Source organism: Micrasema longulum, unplaced genomic scaffold, assembly GCF_059751315.1.
Source record: "Micrasema longulum isolate JH-2025_06_02 unplaced genomic scaffold, ASM5975131v1 h1tg000210l, whole genome shotgun sequence".
In the NCBI taxonomy this organism is placed as follows: domain Eukaryota; kingdom Metazoa; phylum Arthropoda; class Insecta; order Trichoptera; family Brachycentridae; genus Micrasema; species Micrasema longulum.
Genome location: NW_028277415.1, coordinates 214027 through 235341, shown reverse-complemented (window position 1 = coordinate 235341; position 21315 = coordinate 214027). Strand labels below are relative to the sequence as shown.

General features: G+C 32.4%; 1 protein-coding gene and 1 non-coding gene across 2 annotated transcripts in view; one reads left to right on the top strand and one right to left on the bottom strand.

The window, feature by feature from the left end:
* Positions 1 to 21315, bottom strand: part of Ance-3 (angiotensin-converting enzyme Ance-3) — a 308103-nt gene that overhangs the window by 252723 nt on the left and 34065 nt on the right. Inside the window, exons 3-5 of the mRNA XM_088243387.1 lie at positions 9468 to 9626; positions 7929 to 8169; positions 4666 to 4955 (exon numbers count right to left, since the gene is read on the bottom strand). Of these exons, the coding sequence (XP_088099513.1) occupies positions 4666 to 4955; positions 7929 to 8169; positions 9468 to 9626 (690 nt within the window). The remainder of the gene's footprint in view (positions 1 to 4665; positions 4956 to 7928; positions 8170 to 9467; positions 9627 to 21315) is intronic.
* Positions 3368 to 3439, top strand: TRNAH-GUG (transfer RNA histidin (anticodon GUG)). Its single transcript has one exon. It is a non-coding gene; the product is annotated as a tRNA-His (tRNA).

The window sequence follows — 21315 nt, the reverse complement described above, 5'->3', positions numbered from 1 at the left end:
TACTCAATATTTTTGTTTGTAAAATATACGTCCTAAGCCAATTAAATCCGTTATTTAAAAAAAACATATAAACAAGAAACTGAACATAAAAAACATTAAAGTATTGTAGCAAAGAAAATAAAAGCAATAAATTTATACGAAAATAATAGTGAAATAAGTGAAACATTGGGAAGATCATTGCTTAATATGGCGCCCCGGTCACCAGTCACCCCGGGTGACATGGGTACGAAATTTAGGAAGAAATTTATTGCACACAAAAAGTGCGTATTAAAACGAAATTAAGATGAAATATTAATTTATATTTACGTAAGAGTTAATATTACTTCTTGAGTAATAGTTTCTCACAGTCGTGATCGGAAATTCTTTGAATGTGTGATCGTTTTTAGAGAAATTTTTACGTAAGCTGATTGTTTGCGAGTTAATTTGTTTTATTAAGATACACACTCTTTTCCTTCCGTATTCCGGTAGGGGGGAGTCTGTAATTTGGGTTTGATTTCTCAACAGTAGTAAGCTGTGAGTCGCCACTGGTATCTTCACGGTCCGACATTGATATTGAATGAAACCACAAAACAAAACGTGGGTAGTAAAGAGGCGTGACAAAAATCTGAAATACAGGTTAATTTAACTAGTAATTAAATAACAATTCTTAATCTGATACCTACATAAATAATTGACTATCGTGCCATTTTTAAAAAAATAATTTTTCTAGATTGTTATTCTATGTTATAATAATTTGATTTATTTAATTTTACAATGTATTTTTATTGTTATTTATTGTGGCTTGACACAGGCATAGCCTAAAAAGCCTTAATAAGTTCATAAATATTTAATTTTGTAATTTTGAATGAATAAATAAATAAATAAATTTGAGAAGATATCATCATCATTTCTCTAAACGCACCCAGTAGTGGATAGGGCACTGATTTCCCTCCCTCCCTCGATTTGCCCAAAAAATATATAATATGCTATAAGACCAAGGATCTTCCTATTAGTTTTGCTCATACGAGAAACAAACATATTTTCTGTCAAAAATCTAATAATTCGCTATTTCGATTTCAGTTGCATAAACCACGATTTTAATATAGTATTTAAGTGTTGAACTACCTTTAAAATCCATATTTTATTGTCACCCTGCAGGCGAACGCGTCAACTGCTGCATTCATAAGGCGGACTAATCTACACATGATTTCCTCGTTAGGGATTTTCATCTGAGGTAACCATCTAATTGAAATACTCTTGCAGGGTTCTATTCTCAGAGTAATAATTCCCTAGAGAAACCCTTACGCTCTAATGCATAGAACAAAAGCGTTCCAAATTTGTTGTTTGTTTTTTAGTTTACCAACAAACGTGTAATGGACAGTTTTGGTTAGCGCTTGCAATTCTCAACGCAAGTAACTACGGCCCGTTGTATTTCTGTAATATGTAGCTAAGTTCGTGGTCAATAATCATATTACAAGGTTTTTTCTCTAAGGGCCTTACTATACTACTTAGAGGTATAGTGGTAAAGTAAGTCTAAATATTCTTCTTCTTATTTTTAGAGGTGGGGGTCAGTGCAATTCAAGCTCCTGACGTCACTGCGACCTGTGAAGATCTATTGTGACGGGTCCCCGTGAATAATTCTCGCCCTCTAAGCCCAGGTCTATAAAGAGCCTGGCTGCTTTGTGGAAGGCTAGAGTTTACATTTTGCTAAATCTCCCCCTCCAAGCCCAGGGCCTCGATTATGATGAGAAGATAAAGACGTCATACCTTCACCTTGACGGTATAGTTGAAGATAAATTCGCTCTTGTGATTAAAAAGATATACTGCCAACCCCCCACCTTCAAGTTTTGGGTAGGTAAATCGATATGAAACAAGGGGAAGCGTACGTCACGGTACACATATCTACGCTCTAAAATGACATCGCTTCAATATTACGTCATAGTCGAAGATAAAATTCTCCCGAACGACTACGAAGATATTCTATCGATACTTCCTACCGTCAAGTTTTGATGTCAGTACATCGGTTTATACCGACGGGTCTGGAGCCCCTCGATACGTTTATCTAGGCATTAAAAGTGACAAAAATTTTGTTCCACCGAGCATTTTTTTCTTTAATTACGATTTATTCACATTTTTAATCGTTTTGAGGTTGGCACTTTTTTTTCAAGGCCTGTTGAAAATATGCGAGAGAAATAAGTAAATGTTTAAGTCGCATTGTATTCAGACATAACTAACAGATTATGAGAAACGAGAGGCTAGATTCAAAAATAATCTCGTTAGATTCTGTCCTATAGTTAGAAAATTACCAATGTAAAAAAATAATTTAGTTATAATGTTTTTTCCATCTGTTTTACTATATTTCTAAGGGAACGTACCGAGAGCCGGCCGGTAATCGCTACGTACTACCATATCGTTTTGGCAATGGTTAAAAGCCATATAAAAATCATATTCAAGCGAGCATTTTTTGCTTGAATTGGGATTTATTGGAGTTTATAATCGCTTTGAAGTAGGCACTTTCTATCAATACAAATGAAAACTATTTTTAATGCTAATGACGTAAGGAACGCGGACTAATATTAAGCGGTCATTCATTGGCTTATTTCGATCATATGATGTCGATATAGTAAGTAGGTAGAACATACTGAGGTAAGATACATATAGTACAGAAGTTAAGTATACCGTCTCGATATATACAGATAAAGATAGCGTTCATAATCGAGGCGCAGGTCTATAAAGAGCCTTAAAAAGTACTTAAAGCCCTAAGATTTTTAATTCCTAACAACCCTTTTAGCTCGAATTATTTTATATGGAATCATGTTTTTTGTATTTTTATTTAAGTATTTTGGATGTAAATATTTCATTTTTACAGTATGTTTTTGGCAAAATTTAAAAGCCGTCGAATGCCCGATTTAAATATGACAATTTTGCTTAAAACATACCGTAGAAATGGAATATTTATAATCAAAATATTATTTTTTTAAAAATCTATTAAAAAGGGTTTAAATCAAACTATTTTTTTAACAATTATCGAAGAATTAATTTAACATAGGTTAAGGGAAAAATAAATAAAAAATTCACAAAATAGTGTGATTTAAATTTTCTTTAAAATAAAAAAAAAATATTATCTTATATATATTATCCCCATTTCACGTGACTAAATAAATAAAGTATAGTAAGTTTTGTGAAAAATAAAGTCTATTTAAGTTAATTATTGATATCAGCATTGTGAAAATCAGCTAGTAGGTAATATTCTGACAACTGGTTCTGACAACTTGTAATTTGTATCAAGATCATGTAACCACGCCTTGGTAATGCAATGCCAAGTGAAGTGTGACGTTAAGTCAAAGTAAAACCAAATTTTATTTCACTTTCTTCACAATCCCCGATAGCCGTGATCGTCTAGTGGTTAGGACCCTACGTTGTGGCCGTAGTAACCCAGGTTCGACTCCTGGTCACGGCAGTGGTGAAACACTGTCATGGCGTGGCAATTTTTTTTTAACAAAAAAATGTATGGTAACATCATATCACATGGAATTTTTTGACTAGTCACCGAGGAATCGAGTGATGGGGAACGAGGTGCGAGTATTTACTGCAAACCAATCTCAGGGATTGAAACCAGAAGAAGACATGAACAATAGGGAAATATCATATACTACGAATACCGATTAAAATAAATGAAATGAATTTAGAAAAATTAATTGTATTTTCAAACTAAAAAATGTTTTCATTCATAACTTCAAAAAATAAATTATAAAAAAATATGACCCTAGAAATACGCAATATGTTTGGCTTTGATAATTGTGACGTCAAAATTCGTGACGATGTTTTATAAAAATTTAAAAAGTGTACAAGGGGCGTGGCCGATGCGATGACCGTTTTCGCGGGAATTCAAAATTATGAATTTAAAATGATTTTTTTACTCAACATTATTTCATTGACCCTTATTTCTTTTAAATTGTAAAAAAAGGCATTTTTTCCTTTATTATTGGCGAATATGTATTTTATTCAGTTTCCCTTCTGGTATTTATTGGTGGAACTGCATATTAATAATAATAATAATAAACATATTGTATTTCGTTTTTTCCTATCTATTTATAATTTTCACCAGTGACAGGGTTTTGTCGAAACAGACCTCGTCAGACGGAGGGGAAACTAAACAAATTGATATGTTATATGCTATAACCGGGTTGTGGTCCCGTGGTAGTATTGCGGACTCACGGGCCAAAGATCCGAGACTCAAATCCCACTCTACCACAACTTGATTTCCAATTTTCCAGCATTAGTTATTCACGACTTTTAGGAAATGGTCTAAAAATTTTAATATTTGAGTAAATAATAAGAACTCAAATATTTCTCTATGTAAAAAAATGAAAATGTTTAGAGTATAATATACAATATTCTATACATTCACTCTAAGGTTATTTATATACAAGTAGTAATAGGGGTTGCCATTAATAAATAAATATAAACAGAGGAAATAAACAAGTTCAAATAAAACGAATTTAAGTTTTTTTATTATAATGATTATATAACTCCACAACTTGTTCCCAGGGCTGGTATTCTGAACGCTCTCACAAAGATAAAGATCGCGTTGCTAGCACGTAATTTACTTTCTAATTACGCGATAGTAACGCTTTCGCTACCCCCGCGAGAGGTATAAACTTAAAATTAATTTTGTATACTGACCTGTTGGATCATTTCTGGTGTGACGTCCAGGAAGCTTTTTCCGGGATACGGGATGGTGACATCCAAGATATTGGTCCAGGACTGCCCCCACATGTTTCCGAGGATATGCGCCGGGAGGGGCGCCGACCTGCTGACGCGTTCCGGACCATGCAGGTCCCGCAGCCTTCTGCGGACGTAGGCGTGAAGCTGGTCGTACAAGGGCTTTACCTGCTCCCAAGCCTCGTCCACCTCCAGACGGAAGCGGGGAGACTCGAACGGGAAGGTCCAGTACTCCGCTGCGTCGGTGAAGTCTGGAATGGGGTTAGAGGCATGACTAAACAACGTTAAAATGTGTTTAAAAATAAATAACTTAAAAAGATATCTTAAGCGATATGAAAGAATTATCAATGAATGTAAAAATTTGGGCCTTTGTGATATCTCTGAAACTTTTTGGTTAAAATAAAAACATTATCGTATCGAAAATTTACTTAGTAGTTAATTTAAGATAACTTTGTCAACTTCCCATTGTTATCTGGCGTCTTTTTCCATATTTCCACAAACTTTTCGGTAAACTTTGTTTTTTTTTTGTAAAATCAATTCAATTCAATCATTCTAATTATATTGTATATTGCTGGACACTAATCTTATAATAATAATAAATGTTTTATTTCAGAAAGCGAAAGATGGGAAAGCGGAACATTATACTTTCCATATATTTTTTTTCCAACCTCATCTTATGATACAAGTAAACCATATTGTGGCTCCGTGGAAGTGTTGTGAACACACGGAAGAAAGGTGGTCTGGGGTTTAAATGTTACTACTTTATCACTACTCAATTCCTATTTTTCCTACCCAAGTTGTTTACTACTTTTAAGAAATGGCCTGGAAATTCATACATTTGGGTAAATAATTAAAAATTAAATAATAATTGAAATAAAACGGGGTGTTTTGTAACAGAAATTCTTCAGGGAGTATTAACAAGTCCAACTACCGTAGTTATACTAACGAGTTAAGCTTTTCGTGACAGTCGTAGGGATTGTCAAAATCGACATGTAAGTTATTAATAAAAAATACTTGGTACGCTTCCACTTATTTGTTTGACCAATCAGCCCTTTCACCCTCTAATGGGCATCTTCAGACTAGGACTAGTATTTTCAATTATTAATTTATATATATATATAAGTTATTGCCTCATTACAATGGAATTCCAACAAGAATAGACAATAAATAACTTAAAACAAATAATAAATTATAACTCACGTTTTAATTTGAATAAAAAGTTTGTTAGGACGTAACTTTGAGATGTAGACGTTTTTAATGTTTAACGGACGACAAATGAACATCTTGACCTTAACGCATTTATTTTAATTGATTTAAATACTAGGAGTAAACTAAAGAAATGGTAAACATTTTGTATTTCACTGAATTTTGTAAAAACACAATAAGACATAATAGTACTTATAGAAAATAAACAAAAATAAATCATTCCCTTTTATCTACCAAGGTATCATATGTTTATAGAACCTGCCAAACATACATCACGATCACATGATGGTATCACAATATTTCCCAATACAGAAATTACCAATAATATTCATATTACCACATTATTTTACTACTCCGATGCAGTTCATATATAATACGTTTTACTAGATTCAAAAAATACGTTCAATCCCCACTAATAAATCTAGAAAGTTAAGTGTTACTAAATGAATTACAAGAATTTCTTAATGAGACTGATTTGGGAAACATCGATTTTTCAATTGTTCTTATATATTTATTTTTTGTTTTTTTTTATATTATGGTATTTTTACTGTATACTTTTATCGTGCTGTAACTTAAAACTAATTAAATCAGTACCCAGGCATGCCTAACTGAGATTTTTTTACTATCATATAATTCTATAATGTAAGAAAAAGATAATAATATAAAAAATAGTTTTATAAAAAAGATTATACATATTTTTCAGCTTTATTATGCACGTACATAGGTACTAGTCACAGTATTATAGGATTTTACTATTTTACCGCATTTTGTGGATGATAGGACGCCACGGACCATAAGAGGCACCCCAAAATGTATTTTTCAATTTTTTTAAATAAAAAAATGTTTTGATGCACCCCAATGTTTGGTTGAATTTTCAAAGTAAAAAAGTGCGTCATGGTTTTTACGCCATCTATGTATTCACTATGAAACAAACACTTTGCAGATCAACAAAAGTGTTTAGTGACGTAAAATAAATCGTACCTAACTCTAAAAAATCGGTCTGTCAATAGATGGCGGAACCACTGCTTGAAAATCAATATCATCAACCTTAATTTAATTGAAACAAATAAAAAATACTGAAGAAACTGATTGAAAACTAGGCTCGTAAACTAATAATAATTTTCCAATTGTTTTTTTAGATCAAAATTATTATATTATAAATAAATTATATATATATATTGTTCGAGTTAAATTACTGAGACTATTCATCATACATGTACCTATTGGTCGACGAATAAAAAAATAAAGAACATTTTAAGGGGTGCGAGGTTATGATTATTATGACCCTACCCAGGCCAGGAAATGGGTAAGGGGGGTGATTAATGGGAAGTTTATAGGTTTATTTTTTTTTTAAAAAGTAAAATAAATTTTATGCCCTAAAGCTTATATTTTTTTATTTAAAACATGTTTAATTACAGGTTACCGCCGATTGACGAAGGAACATAAACATTTTATACAAATATACGGATTTTCGTTTAAAAAAACGGTTTTTTTTTTATAAATAATTAAAAGTAATTCCGTTAACTTTCTGTTGTAAATTGATATGCAAGCCCTGGGATATAAATTTTTTAATGTAACGTGCAAATGCGAGTTTTCAAAGATGTATTTATAAATATTTATGATTTATTTATTCATACCTCAACAAAAAATAGACATACACTACTTTTATTACGTTATTTTCCCGTAGGGGTAGGCCGAGAAGATGAACCGCTACACGCGTCTATCCTGGGCTGGTACTCCGAACGCGTTTACAGCGCGCTATAATGCATACTTAGTACGTAAAAACGTGATATACCGCGCTATAATTTCGTTTGGAATACCAGCCCTGGCATACATTTTTAGCTTTTTTCACATACCAGGCTTAAGATTTTAGTTTATCTGATCATGCCACGTCTTGCTCGGTCGTCCTCGTTCTGCGACCGTTCATTCTCGCCATATATATTTGTTTGGCCATTTTTTGTCATCCATTCGTTCTTTATCGCATAAACATACTAAAAATGAGCAAATAAAAACATTACTATTTAGTACGGCCGCCTGGTTTGTCAAGTCGGCCAGCTGCTCGTACAAGTCCCGGAACTTGAGGCCCGTGTTCCTCCTCCACTCGGTCCAGGTGTGCTGGAGTTCCTCCCAGTCGCGGGAGCGGGCCATGATCTGCACCAAGTCTGGCTGCAGGCGGAGGCCACAGCGGAACGGCTCGTTGTAGGCGCAGATCTGCGCGCCGTTGTACACGGCCAGCATGTCGTTGATCAAACGGTTGTACTGAGAAATAAAAAACAAATATTCGTAATTAGATATGAATATAATCGAATTAATTTACCAATGTAACCAAGTTTAGCAAAACAATAATTTTTCCCTTGATATTTTTTTCGGAACAGAAAGTAGCTTGATCAATTACCGGTCCTCTAACTATCGCTATGAAAAAAATTAGGCGACCCGTTAGTCTGTGGCTACGTCGAATTGTTTATTTATTTATTTAAAACTTCAAGTACAAAGAATAAGTATTTAGGCGGACTTATTGCTAAAAGCAATATATTCCAGCCAACCAAAATACAGACTGGTCATAAGAAGATTGGTCAAAATGTTGTAATAAAAAACCATAAATATATATCAAAAGGTCCATACATACTTATGTTAAAATAATTTTTTTAAATACCTAGTTAATTGAAATAACGGCTGTTTTTAGGACAGAAAAGGGGATAAAAAAACAGATTTAAGAAAAAAAAGCAACAAAAACTCTAGGAGCTCAGGATTCTGGGGATATACAATAAATGTTATTTATTACCTTCACAAATCCAAAATCCTACTACAAAACCGAAAAAAAAAGTAATCCAAACTAACCATAGATAAAGCAAGTCAAACAAACAAACAAACAAACAAACGAAGATAGAACGACGCCATATCACCCTATCTTTGCATACAGACCTCGCATCCTCTACATTCATACATCTTCTCATGCACGCACGCCGATTATTCCTACTTTTGACATGTCCATCTTCAAGTATTTAATGGACTTGCTCGTGCCATGTCTTTCTCGGCCTTATTCGTTTTCTGCATCCACCAACATTCGCATCGTAGATCCTTTTATCCGTTCTTTCGTTGTCCATTCGCTTTACATGTCCAAACCAACGCAGCGCCCCTTTCTTGATTCTATCTTAGAAATTTAATGAATCAATCTCAATTTTAATTTTTTTGACATCCCACCTTACCGCCATTTAAAATAATGATTTTCATTGTTGAAATAATTATTTTTTATTGTATTTTTTTAAAATTCGTAATAAATTCGTAATAAAAATAGTATCCCATTCTCACCTATCCGGTCAGCCTTGTGCAATAAATTATGTCAATCAGTAGGTCCGTTGTGACGTGAAGGAAACACAATCAATCACACTTTTGCATTTATAATATAGGTATGGATTGTCATATAAACTAACTTAAGAAATAAATAAATATAGTTTGGTTTACTGGAGTTGTCTTGTTTGCGTATTAAGTCGTCGCTACATAATTGTTGTGTAATATGTTAGTAAGTAAGTATATAACTATAAAGAAACCAAAAATACCCTGTCCAGTTGATCCGGGGGAAGAGCAGCAGGTCCAATGGCAGACTGGAACCGTAATTGCCTCCAGAGATTGATGTCAGTTAACCTGTCGGTCTGAGCCCCCTTTACTAATTGCCAAAGCCCTCTCTGGAAGACGCTGTACCTCTGTTGAGCGTCCAACTGAAAGGTAACAAAACACATTGAGTTACAACAATAATTGCTTTAAATAACAGTTGTGAAATGTCAACGAGAACTATATGTAAGTGACACATTATATTTTTTTAGTATTTCAATAGATCATGGATTTTTTCATACTGACTTTTATTTATATATTTTATTTAATTTATTATAATTCACAAACAATGCACAATACATACGACAGTGGTATAATCACTGAATAGATAATACACAATATATCTGTGAGTATAATAACGAGAATCGGTTATGTTTAAGTCATAGAATTAAGAATAGTCCAGAAGGAGCCTAGAATCATATTTGAATACATCGGACTGTGTCCAAAAACTCCCGCACTATTCCCCACTTACGCCGCGCGCATTCGTGATGTCGCCGCGTAAAGTTGCACGGTGGGAAAAAATATAATCATAACACAAATGTAAGGTAAAAAAAAAAGCAATCGGTTAATTTTTCTAAAATTTTATTGTGCACGCGGAAATATTGATTGACACAACAGAGTAGATAAGTAAAGGATCATTTAATAAGAGTAGTTGAATTAATGAACTTTGAACATAAAATAAAAAACTATTTTTATTTTACATAAAACGGATATTTTTATATCATGTTAATTATATTTGATGTTTTAAAGATAATGTCGGTCAAATGTCCACCACGGCGTTGTTTATACCGAGGTTTAATTTTCATTATTTCTCTTATTATATGAGAAAAGTAGGGTAAACAATTTTACTACCCTGGCAACACTATTAAAATTTCCATTTTGTTTCTTCGACAATCTGACAGATGGAAAAATAATTCAATTTGTAGGTAATATATTTGCTACTTACACATTCATTTGCTTATTACACAAGAAATTTGATCCCATCCTGTGTCTTTAAGATCCTAGCAGTATTTCTACACTTTAAAGGGACACAACACTGCACAGTTGAATTCAAATCAGAACTATAAAACTACCCATTTATGAGTAGTTTAGTCGCCTTCTGTTTGATGCTCGTATGCGGCTTTTGGACTATTCTTAATTCTATGGTTTAAATATTGTTCATAAATTATATGTGAACACTACATGCCTAAATAAGTTTTAAAAAGTTTTATGTATTTTTTTTTAATTGACTAGCTTTATTGAATTCTATTAGTATTATGAAAGTTATTACAATTACATTAGATTACAAACAGGATATTACAAATTATTTTACCTTACTAACATACGGGACTGTTTGATTTAACAAATTGCGTTACAGTTCTCCTATAAAAATTATTTAATGTATCGTTAAATGGATTAATATCAGCATTACTTTCAATATAATTATATAATCCTTACAAACGCGATGATGCATTAAAGTGCGGCATATTATTATTGAAGGGTGGAAGATAAAATGTAGTGTACGATCTCAATCGATGACATTCAGGGGTACATTCTATAAATAAAATGTAGAATCAACATTACAATAATATTATAAAGATACACCGAGTCTAAAATCTGTCTCCTAAATTCCAAATTATTAGACCAAAGTTCTAGGCGCTGATCATAAGACTGGGGGTTCTGCCCAGGTCACATTTAAATGTTAGGCTACGAATAGGCGGCCGAATGTTCGGCGGCCGAATGTTCGGCGGCCGAAAGTTCAGCAAAATATGTGTGCATTTCGCCGGTGGCAGGTTACGACATGTCTCATTGCGTTTTGTGCGGTATGACGAGGTGGTCGTATTTGTTTCATTTTCGAGTAGATCATGTCGAGATACGCGTTATTTGTTTATTATTACATCACATTTTGTTACTAACAGCCCTTTTTAGTAATTAATACTTGTTTGTAGATTGCGCATCATGGCACCATTTAATAAAAAATCGCCTATTTGGGATTATTATGAGATTTGTACCGAAGATAATAAACTGGCTGTGTGTTTGCTGTGTAGCAACAAATGCTGAAAAAAATGTTTTCATTTAACTTACAACTTAACACTGATAGATTTTAAGTATTCTTCTTCTTCTTAGTTTTTCTTTGGCTTTTTTCACCCCTAAGATTTTAAGTATTAAACTAATAATTTGTGATTAAAATATTATTTTTTTTAGATCTACTCGTATTTGCGTTTTTTTTCATGATTTGGTATTTGGAATATTCAGCCGAATATTTATTTATAAAGTATCCGAATTATGAATTTTATAGAAGAGCAAAAATAAATAAAAACAACTTTGTGAGCCACACGGTTCCTAATAAAATCGGTTTTTAATTGACGGAATAAAATAACATAAAGTAATAAACAAAAATGTCTAAAACGTTTGAGTTTGTCTAAATTTTTGTAGATTAGAACTGGATTCAACCTCCTGAGAAGCTGTTAATATTAACATATTGATAGAGGACGTTTCAGAGAAGAGAACATAGAAGTTTGAGCATCTACCAATCATTAGCTTGTTTAAGTGGCCGCTTTGCACATTGTGTAACATTCACCATTCTGCCCATATTTGAACATCTATATTCCTTCAACTCTTCCATTTGTGGACGTTTGTGAAGTCAACGAGCTTTTTTTTTTAAAAAAAAATGTAAAATTTGTATTCTTATTATTTATCGAAATATTTAAATTTTTGGGCCCATTTTCAACGAGTTGTAAATAATTCACTATTAGAAAATATAAATCAAGTTGGGGTAGAGTGGGGTTCGAAACTCGGACCTCTGATCCGTGAGTCCGCAACACTAGCCATGGGACCACAATCCGATTCAATGACAGATCTTTTTAAGAAAACTACAATTTTTCCATTACACTCTCTGTTACATATTTGTTGTTAGTTTGCACCTTCTGTTTAATCATGTGGGTACTAGTTTCTATAAAATAAAATGTAAAATATTTAACGGAGACGTTCTTAGAAAACAGATCAAATAAATCTAGACTCTAATATGTTAATACGTTAATTTGGAAAATATTTTATTAAATTCCTACAAAATAAAAAATATCATATCTGAACTACTTGGTAGATAAATACTACCGTCACGCCATTTGCCCGTAGTTTTTTATAACGTTTTGCGCATCATTTATTAAAATTGTAAATGATCTCACTAATCACGGATTAATTTGAAAAAAATTATACGCATTGTGCCCTTGAATAAGAGGAAATTATTATACTGAATCAACTATAAAATTCTTATAAACAGAAAAAACAAAAATCTAATATCATTTCGTTTGACAAAGTGTCATAAAAATGAATTATGATGTTTATTTGCATTATGAAACGTCTTAAACAGCATTGAATAAACTATAATTAGTTCAAGTAATGTTAATATTTTGTATGATTTCTATGACATTTTTATTCATATTTGACTAATGGTTTGTTTGACATTTTACAATACAGCTCTAGGCTTTGCATTGCTTTGAAGAATAAGTATTTCTTTGGGAATATTACAACGTTTTGTTTGCAGTAAGAACGCATTTCACTCTGTTCGTTTAAGGTTTGTTTTGGTTCATTGTACAATTTGCATACTAATTTTAATGACGCAATCTTCGTAATAACTGCAGTACTTGTCTTCAGAATCGTTAAGCGTTTAGGACAGCTATGTTGATTCACACTCTTTTGTTTATCTGAAAAGCATTTAATGATTTTTTCTAAATACAATATGTACACGATGGATGAAGAATAATGTTATGTGTGTAAAATAGAGTTCAAACTGTCAGTAGGGTCGCAGTGCGTCACGTCTCGATGGAGGATGTGATTCTATAAAATGCTGCGAACGCCCAGTTGCATTCCTCCGGCAACACTACTGACTAGTCCAACTCGTTAGCGTCCACGTCGCAAACCCTGGGCAATGGGATCACACTCGTAACGGTGTGATCACAGCACTTAACGAGAGGATAAAAGGCGAGTTTCTGGCGCCTCAAAACCAAAAACAAACAAGATTTTTTTTTAGCAATATGGAGACACCACAATGTGCCATGTTTTATTTTATGTGAATTGTTTTTTTTTTGCTTACTATTTACAAAAAATATGTTACTTCCAGCTGCTCTAACTATTCTGTGATAACCTGGTGGGATCAATTATGGTCTTGTTAAGGAACCTAAGAAAGTTTTTCCTAAGAAAGATAAAAAAAGGTCGTCAGACTGTATTTTTTTGTTTAAAACACATTATTTGTATCGAAGGTATATGTATTGTTGAATCTGTACAAAAAAAATAATAGATTTTTAAAAAAAGACTTTTACCACAGAAATGTCAATTAAGTTCCACACTAAATAGTTATAAAAGAGACTTCAACGCTTTAACTTCAAAACGTTAGAAACTACAAGTAGAAGAAAGTAAATAAATGACTTGTTGTATTTATATAAGATTGTAAATGGTAAATTGGAAAGTTCAAGCTGTTTGAGCAATATAAAAATTAGTGTTCCTTATGGTCATAAAAACATTATATATAGATTAGTTTAAGAATAATGTGGCCTTCTTCAATCCGATATCAAGAATGTGCAGATTATACAACACCATTAAAAACATAGAGATCGACATTTTTGACAGTGGATTGTTTAGGTTTTAGAAGTGTATACAGAATGCGTTTTTATGTTGATAGGTACATTCATTTTTTTACATTTAATTTTGATGTGTGCACATGCACCTTTTGTTTATTGTTTTTATAAGTATTTTATGGATTGTTTTCATTTGTATTTTATGGATCGTTTTTATTAGTTTTACATTGATGATTGCTTTTTTAAAAAAAATAAAAAAATTTAATATTTTGTATTGTTAATTTTATTTAAATACGTATTTTATATTGTTAATTTTATGTAAATACGTATATTTTATTCATGTTTATTTTATTATTAATTCGTACAATTAAAAAAAAAAAAATCAATATAAATAATTTATTTTGCTCATTTTATTTACATATGTATTTAATTAGTGTTTACATATGATTGATGAAAAATAAGTAGTGTCTTTTTTTATATTTCAATATTTCTGTGTATCATGTATAATTTTTTATTGTTTGCAAACCAAATAAAAAAAGACAAAAAGAAGGAATAAACTTTGGAAAACGCTTTACAAATGAATCGGGTTGTGGTCCCGCGGCTAGTGTCTCAAACCTACGGATCAAAGGTCTGTGGTTCGAATCTCACTCTGCCTCAACTTGATTCCCATTTTCTAATAGTGAGTTATTAAAAAAATAATTGAGTTCTCCTTTTAAAAATATTCTCATAAATGTTGAAATATAAATCAAACGTGTATTTTCTGGTCGTGAATCAGAGTAAACAGTGAAAAGCTATTACTTAAAACTCTTCGCTCCGCCCATCAAATTGCCAAACGAATTCTTTCCGTTTTTGTATTACTCGTACCATCACGTCTAAATGGCTTCTTCGTCAACCTGAATATGGCCCGTAATCGGAATACGCCAGAGAAAGTGACAGTCAAAGGTGAAAACAATTGTTCGCAGTTAGTTAGGAGTGTATCATATATGGATATACCTGCCTAAGTATGCAGTAGTTGAGCATCACCATAATACCATTTTACGTATATTTATTAGATTCAAATGCAAAAGGTGAACGTAACAAAGATCGGAAACAAACTTTGATTAAAAACTACACAATTTCAGCCCCACCAAAGTACTTGCTCTTACTTTGTCCGTGTCTTGGCGGATGAAGAATACAGTTCTGTAAATGAGTAATGGAACCGGAAAAATCCCGAAAAGGGAAATAGAGTCGAGAAACGTTCGCCTCATATTGTAGTGGCTAAAATGTTCACCCACCATGGTTAAGGTTTTGACGAAGTTTTTTTTTGCGGGTTTTTCTAAATTATGAGTTAATGTTTTTTTTTATGGAAAATTATTGTATTGAAGGATTTTCTTTGTTAACAATGAGTGAAACAAAAAATTAATCGGTATTTCTTATGTATTAACTATCGCTGCCTCCACCTACCATGGAATCACTTCTTTACAATACCGCAGAGTAAGTGCGGAACAACTACTGCTTCACAAAATGTAACATGAATAGTTGACTGTGCAGAATTACTTAGTTTAATAACAATACATGTTCCAGCCTTTATTTAATGATGGTACCATCTGTTTCATGTACCAATAAGTAAAACATCGTATGTTAGAAATGCTTTTTTGGTAGGAATTTTTCAGTTTTCAACACAAAAAAATTAAAGATATAGACTACACAAACATCACTCTGTCAAATTTAAAATTTACATCAAAAATGCATTATGTAACTTAGTAGACATTATAATATGTACATCTCCCTTCCCCTCCGTATCCTATCTTCATGCATCCTTTTTAATTTACAATAACTTACTGTTCTTTAAAAAAAAAAAGTTTTTCTCTGATTATTAAAAAATGTATACATGAAAATAACATATTTACGTGTATGTATAAACTTATAGTATATATTTATAAAATATGTGTTATTATTTTCTTTACTAACTTTGTACACTTTGTGGAAATCTGTTATTGGTTCTGAGTTTATATACTATATCTGTTTGTTTACTATAAATATGTATATACAACTGTTGGTTTCCCAAATAAAATTAAATAAATAAATATTAAGTAATTTACCCTTAACTACCCTTCTGTATTTTTTCTCGGGATTATTCTTGAAACTTTGTTTTTTACCAGTGACCGGGTTTCGTCGTGACCGACATTGTCAGACTAGTGGGAGACAAATTTCTATGTTATATACAAGTGCAAGCAGAGGTTGTAAATCATGATTTTATATAAGTATTGAAATAAAAGAGAGAAACCCGGTCACTGGTAAAAATTTATAAATAAACGTAGAATAAAACTATTTACGTATTTTTATTGTTATAATTAAAATGCAGTTCTACCAAGAAATTACCAAGAAATTAGTTCTACCATTAAAATTTCAAATCTCAAAGAAAATGTTAAGAAATCAATATTTGAACTTTTGACAAAATACGTGCAACTGACTTTTTGTTAAAAATTTTATTGAAAATTTTTACCCTGGTGGCAAATTTTAAAAATACATTGTAATGGTTAGTATGTATACAATATTATAATAAACTAGTCTCCGAGTGATAGACATGTTTAAAATCACTTTTGTACACCGATTATCAGTATGTAGCAGATCGTTTACATTGGGCATTGTAGAGTTGAATAAAAAAATGTGTAAATCATCACGTTATCCTTTCAGGCCTAATGGTGCAAAGGGTACTGTACACCAACCCCAGCGTGTCTAGATCATCTGTTGCAAGAAGGTTTGACGATTAGGGTTACGTTTAGGTGCCAGTCTAAGGAGAAGAAAATACTGCTGTGAAAAATAAACTTATAAAAAAATATTTAACATGAATAATGCAGGAAATCGCACCCGAAACCTCTTGCATGGCAGGCAAACGCGTTGACCATTATACAATGAGGCGGACAAAAATTAGTTTTTGATTGTATTAAAATATCTGATACTTTTTACATACGAACATGTAAACGACTGTTTTAAATTTAATTAAATTAAGATATTCATGAATTCCGGTCAATCCAATCTTGAATCTGATAAACTAAAGTCAAGAACTAATAAATGGGGTAGGAGGCAAAACTAGCAGTTCACAGTGGAGTTCTAGTGCCAACCCTTATGAATGAGAGTTATGTATCTCTAAAATAAATCAATAAATGTAAATGTGTGGTAATTCAAAGTATGAAAGGTGCACGAATGTCGAGATCCGTGAACTATGTAAGGCTGAGACAAGCATTGTCGACGGAATCAAGAAAGGGGTGCTGCGTTGAACATGTAGAGCGATTAGACAGTGAAAAAACGGCTAAATAGATCTACGATGCTAATTTTGATGGATGCAGGAAACGAGGAAGACCGAGAAAGACATGGCGCAATCAAGTCCATCAAATACTTGAAGATGGACATGTCAAGAGTAGGAATAATCGGCGAGCGTGCATGAGAAGATGTATGAATATAGAGGAAACGAGGTATGTATACAAAGACAGAGTGATGTGGCGTTGTTTCCTCTCTACCTACCCTTACGAAGAAACGGTGGGATGGTTTATTTGAATATGATAACAAATATGCAAAACAAATATTATAACCACCCACTGTACATATAGTCGGCCAAGTTGTGTCATCAAAGATTGTTTCACACGCGTAAAGATGCAATCCTTCTAGAACTTTATTCGCCACTATATTTACTGAGACATTACGCATGTAGGAACTCGTAAGTTAGTTTGGTAGGCACTTGTGTGGGAAATAATTGTACTTCTAAAAGAATCGCTAGAAATTTTTGTCGAGTTGGAAAATGTATTATTGCTTGACCTGTTCACATTTAATCGACGCGACGCGACGTATCCTTTTCTGCAAGCATACAATTACTATAATAACGATTATATTATTTTATCCGGGCGACGCAGGATAAATTTTATAATCAGGATATTTTTAATTACTTGAAAGAGGAACATTTTGTGCCCTATGGAATAAACGGAGCAAATTAAATATATGGTATACCAAATACGTTTTAAAAAATGACAAAATTACAAATAAGACCGTCAAAACAAAAAAAAAACACTGCTTTGACAACATTTAACATCAAGACAAGATCTGGACTATTTGTATGATAACGAACTTCCCAACCTTTGCGGAAAGTAGGCACTACAAGTTATGTACTCAGATAAGAGTATTCACAAAGCTTTAGACTGATTTCACACCGATCGTGATCGTACAAATCTTTGATTAGAGTAGACTAGTTTTATAACGATATTTTTATTTATTTAATTTATTTGCACATTATATGCATATATTGCATATACAGTTTACTACTATATGCACAACGGCGGGCATATTGCCTTAAACTGATACTGAGCCCGTGTAGTAGCGTACGATATTCGATTATGTGGTCAGATTTGCGAATATATAACGAATGCAAACATTCTGCAGTCACTCAGAACTACATTCCCAAAACTACTCAGAAGAAAATACCCAGTAAACAAATTCCGTTTTTGAAATGTAAACCCTGCGCATAATAATACTCCAGCAAAATCCTGTAAAATGAAATCGAGTTGAGATTAGTCGGCCTCGCGGTTAGTGCGTTTGTCCAATAAAAATATTTAAAAAAAGAATTATTATACAATTAAAAGTATTATATACAAATGAATCCACCCTATGTGATTCTATTGTACCATGTGGATTTTTACTTTTAGGAAGTTCAGTGCAATGAGAATTTGAAAAAAATATTAAAAATGGTTTTGATAAAAATAAACTACTTTGAACGACGCTAGCATCTCTAGTTCTCCAAAACCACCCAACGGCAGAGCTTGTGAAATATTTCCGCTTACCGGAAAGCCGATCCACCAATCAGAAAAACTCACCGTGGAGAACTTGAGACGTCACAGGCGGAGTAATTTTAAAATATAAAAAAAGCGCTGATAAAACACACATTTTTTTGTTTTATATTGGCTTGGTTTGATGGTTTATTAATAAATAAATAATACAAAAAAAAACACTGAACTTCCTTTATTTTATGAAATAAATATTGGGTCGCGGATGCCAAAAAACAGGAATAATATGTTCAACAAAGATTTTTTTTATAAAAAAAATATTTTTAAAAACCACTGAACTTCATAGTTTGAAATACGTATCGCTAATAATATCTAAAATATAATACCTCAAGGGTGCTCTGCATAGTGATTCCATAGATAAATAAATTTAATTTAAGCTTTTAAATTTTTAATTTAATTAAAACAACTTATTTTATTAGCACATGCTACGGATTTATTCAAATAATTTAGAGAACAAGTGGGTTTTAAGTTTTTTCCGAAACATCACTTCACTCTCACAGCCTCGCATCTCTGCTGGGAGAGCATTCCATGCCATAGGGCCTGCGACCGCAAATACGCGTTCACTGAATTTAGTGCGCTGTTTGCGTAGAGGTATAATAACTTTTCCTCTCGCCGTAGACGTAGCTGATCTAAGCGTAAGATGCCTGTCAGCTTGTTCATCTGGAATGCGTAGTTATCTTAGATATTCCGGAGCAGAGTTGTGCAGTGGTTTATACATAAGCCAACAGAGTTTGTATTCCACCCTCCGTAGAGAACGTAGCCAGTGTAATTCCCGAAGAGTGGAGTCATATGACTGAACTTAGTGATTCCGAAAATTAGTATCGCTGCAGCATTTAATACAGACTGTAGGCGAGTCATTTTCAAATATTTCGTAACATTTAGTATGATTTAATGTTATTTTTGTAAGGTTATTATTTTATTGTGTCCAATTATTATATGCAGGTTTATAATTTAATTAATAATCAAAGCATTAAAATATGTATATCAGATAATTATTATTCTACGTGAATTACATTACATATCAACAATCAGATAACTCACGGTTTACGCAATTTCGTAATAACTTATGCAAATGAATTATAATTGTTTTTAGTGAGACGTTATTATTGCATGATGACTGGCACACCTTTACCTTGATACGATAATCTAGTGAAGCATCAAGATCAGCAATAATCTCGTTGTGATTTTTATCTGAATTAGATTACGAATCGACTGCATCTCGACTGTGGGAAAAACTCCTGGAACTATTAAATTGTAATAAATCTATATGCACTGAGTCGTTGGATATTGCAAGCACGGTTGGAGCAATAATTAAAATGATTATTCTGATGGACATTACGTGCAGTATGCAGTTTCATTTAACTAACAATATGCAGGAGATACACAAAAAATATATGACAGCCATTAAATAAACGTTACTCATTGCCATTCTTGTAATATTGTGCGTCACGAACAAGTTATTGTTACTAACAGAAATACCCACCCTATTATATCGTTAGTTTTGTTTGTTAAGGCTCTTTTGTCTCAAATTTTAATGATTTGGACATATTCGTAAGCTTGAGTATTTTCGTCCTTTATACATTAGGTTCACATTAGATAATATACAGGCATAATACCGACTCACTCCTTAACAATTAAAAGTATGTATCTGTATTAACATAATAACAACAGAGATAGAGAACATTATCGAAAAGAGAATATTGAAGTCTAGACATGAAAATCTTATAACCTGTAAGTTTGGCTGGTTTAAGTAGCCAATTTACACCCTGCGCCACATTTCCCCTTCTGCCTATATTTCAATATTTGTATTTCTTCAATTCTGCCAACCGCTATTTTTTGTGAATTTAAGGAGCTGAATCCATATCGGGAATCGAGCCCGAGACCTCTTGCATGGCAGTTGAACACGCAGACCATTAGAGCATATAAGACAAGGTACATGTTTTATTACTTTTTATTTATGTTTTCTTATAAAAATAATACAGTTATATTGAATAGTAATAAAAAATAATTTACAAAATCAAAATTCAAACTATTTATTTTGTGTTTACTTATTAGAATATGCTTGTTTGTGTACTTTCAAATTAAACAAATATTCTTGAAAGGGATTGCAATAGTACTGGGTTTTGTTTATTTTTTAAGCGATTTTCTTGTTAAATAAAAAATAACTTGTAAACGATTATTATTGTATTTAAAAAAAAATAAAAAATCTACGAAACATATTGGCGACTAAACGTAAGCAATTTTTAATACAGATGTTATAATATATGCATGATTTTATTAATTTGCAAATCATAAATAGGACAATCAACACAAATTAGCCATTTTTACTAGCAAAAAACAGTCGGCTGTCGCTGACTGTTACGAGATAATAAATTCGCCCTTCGGGCCTCGGTTTATTAGGTTCTCGGACACCTAGAATTATGGCCCGT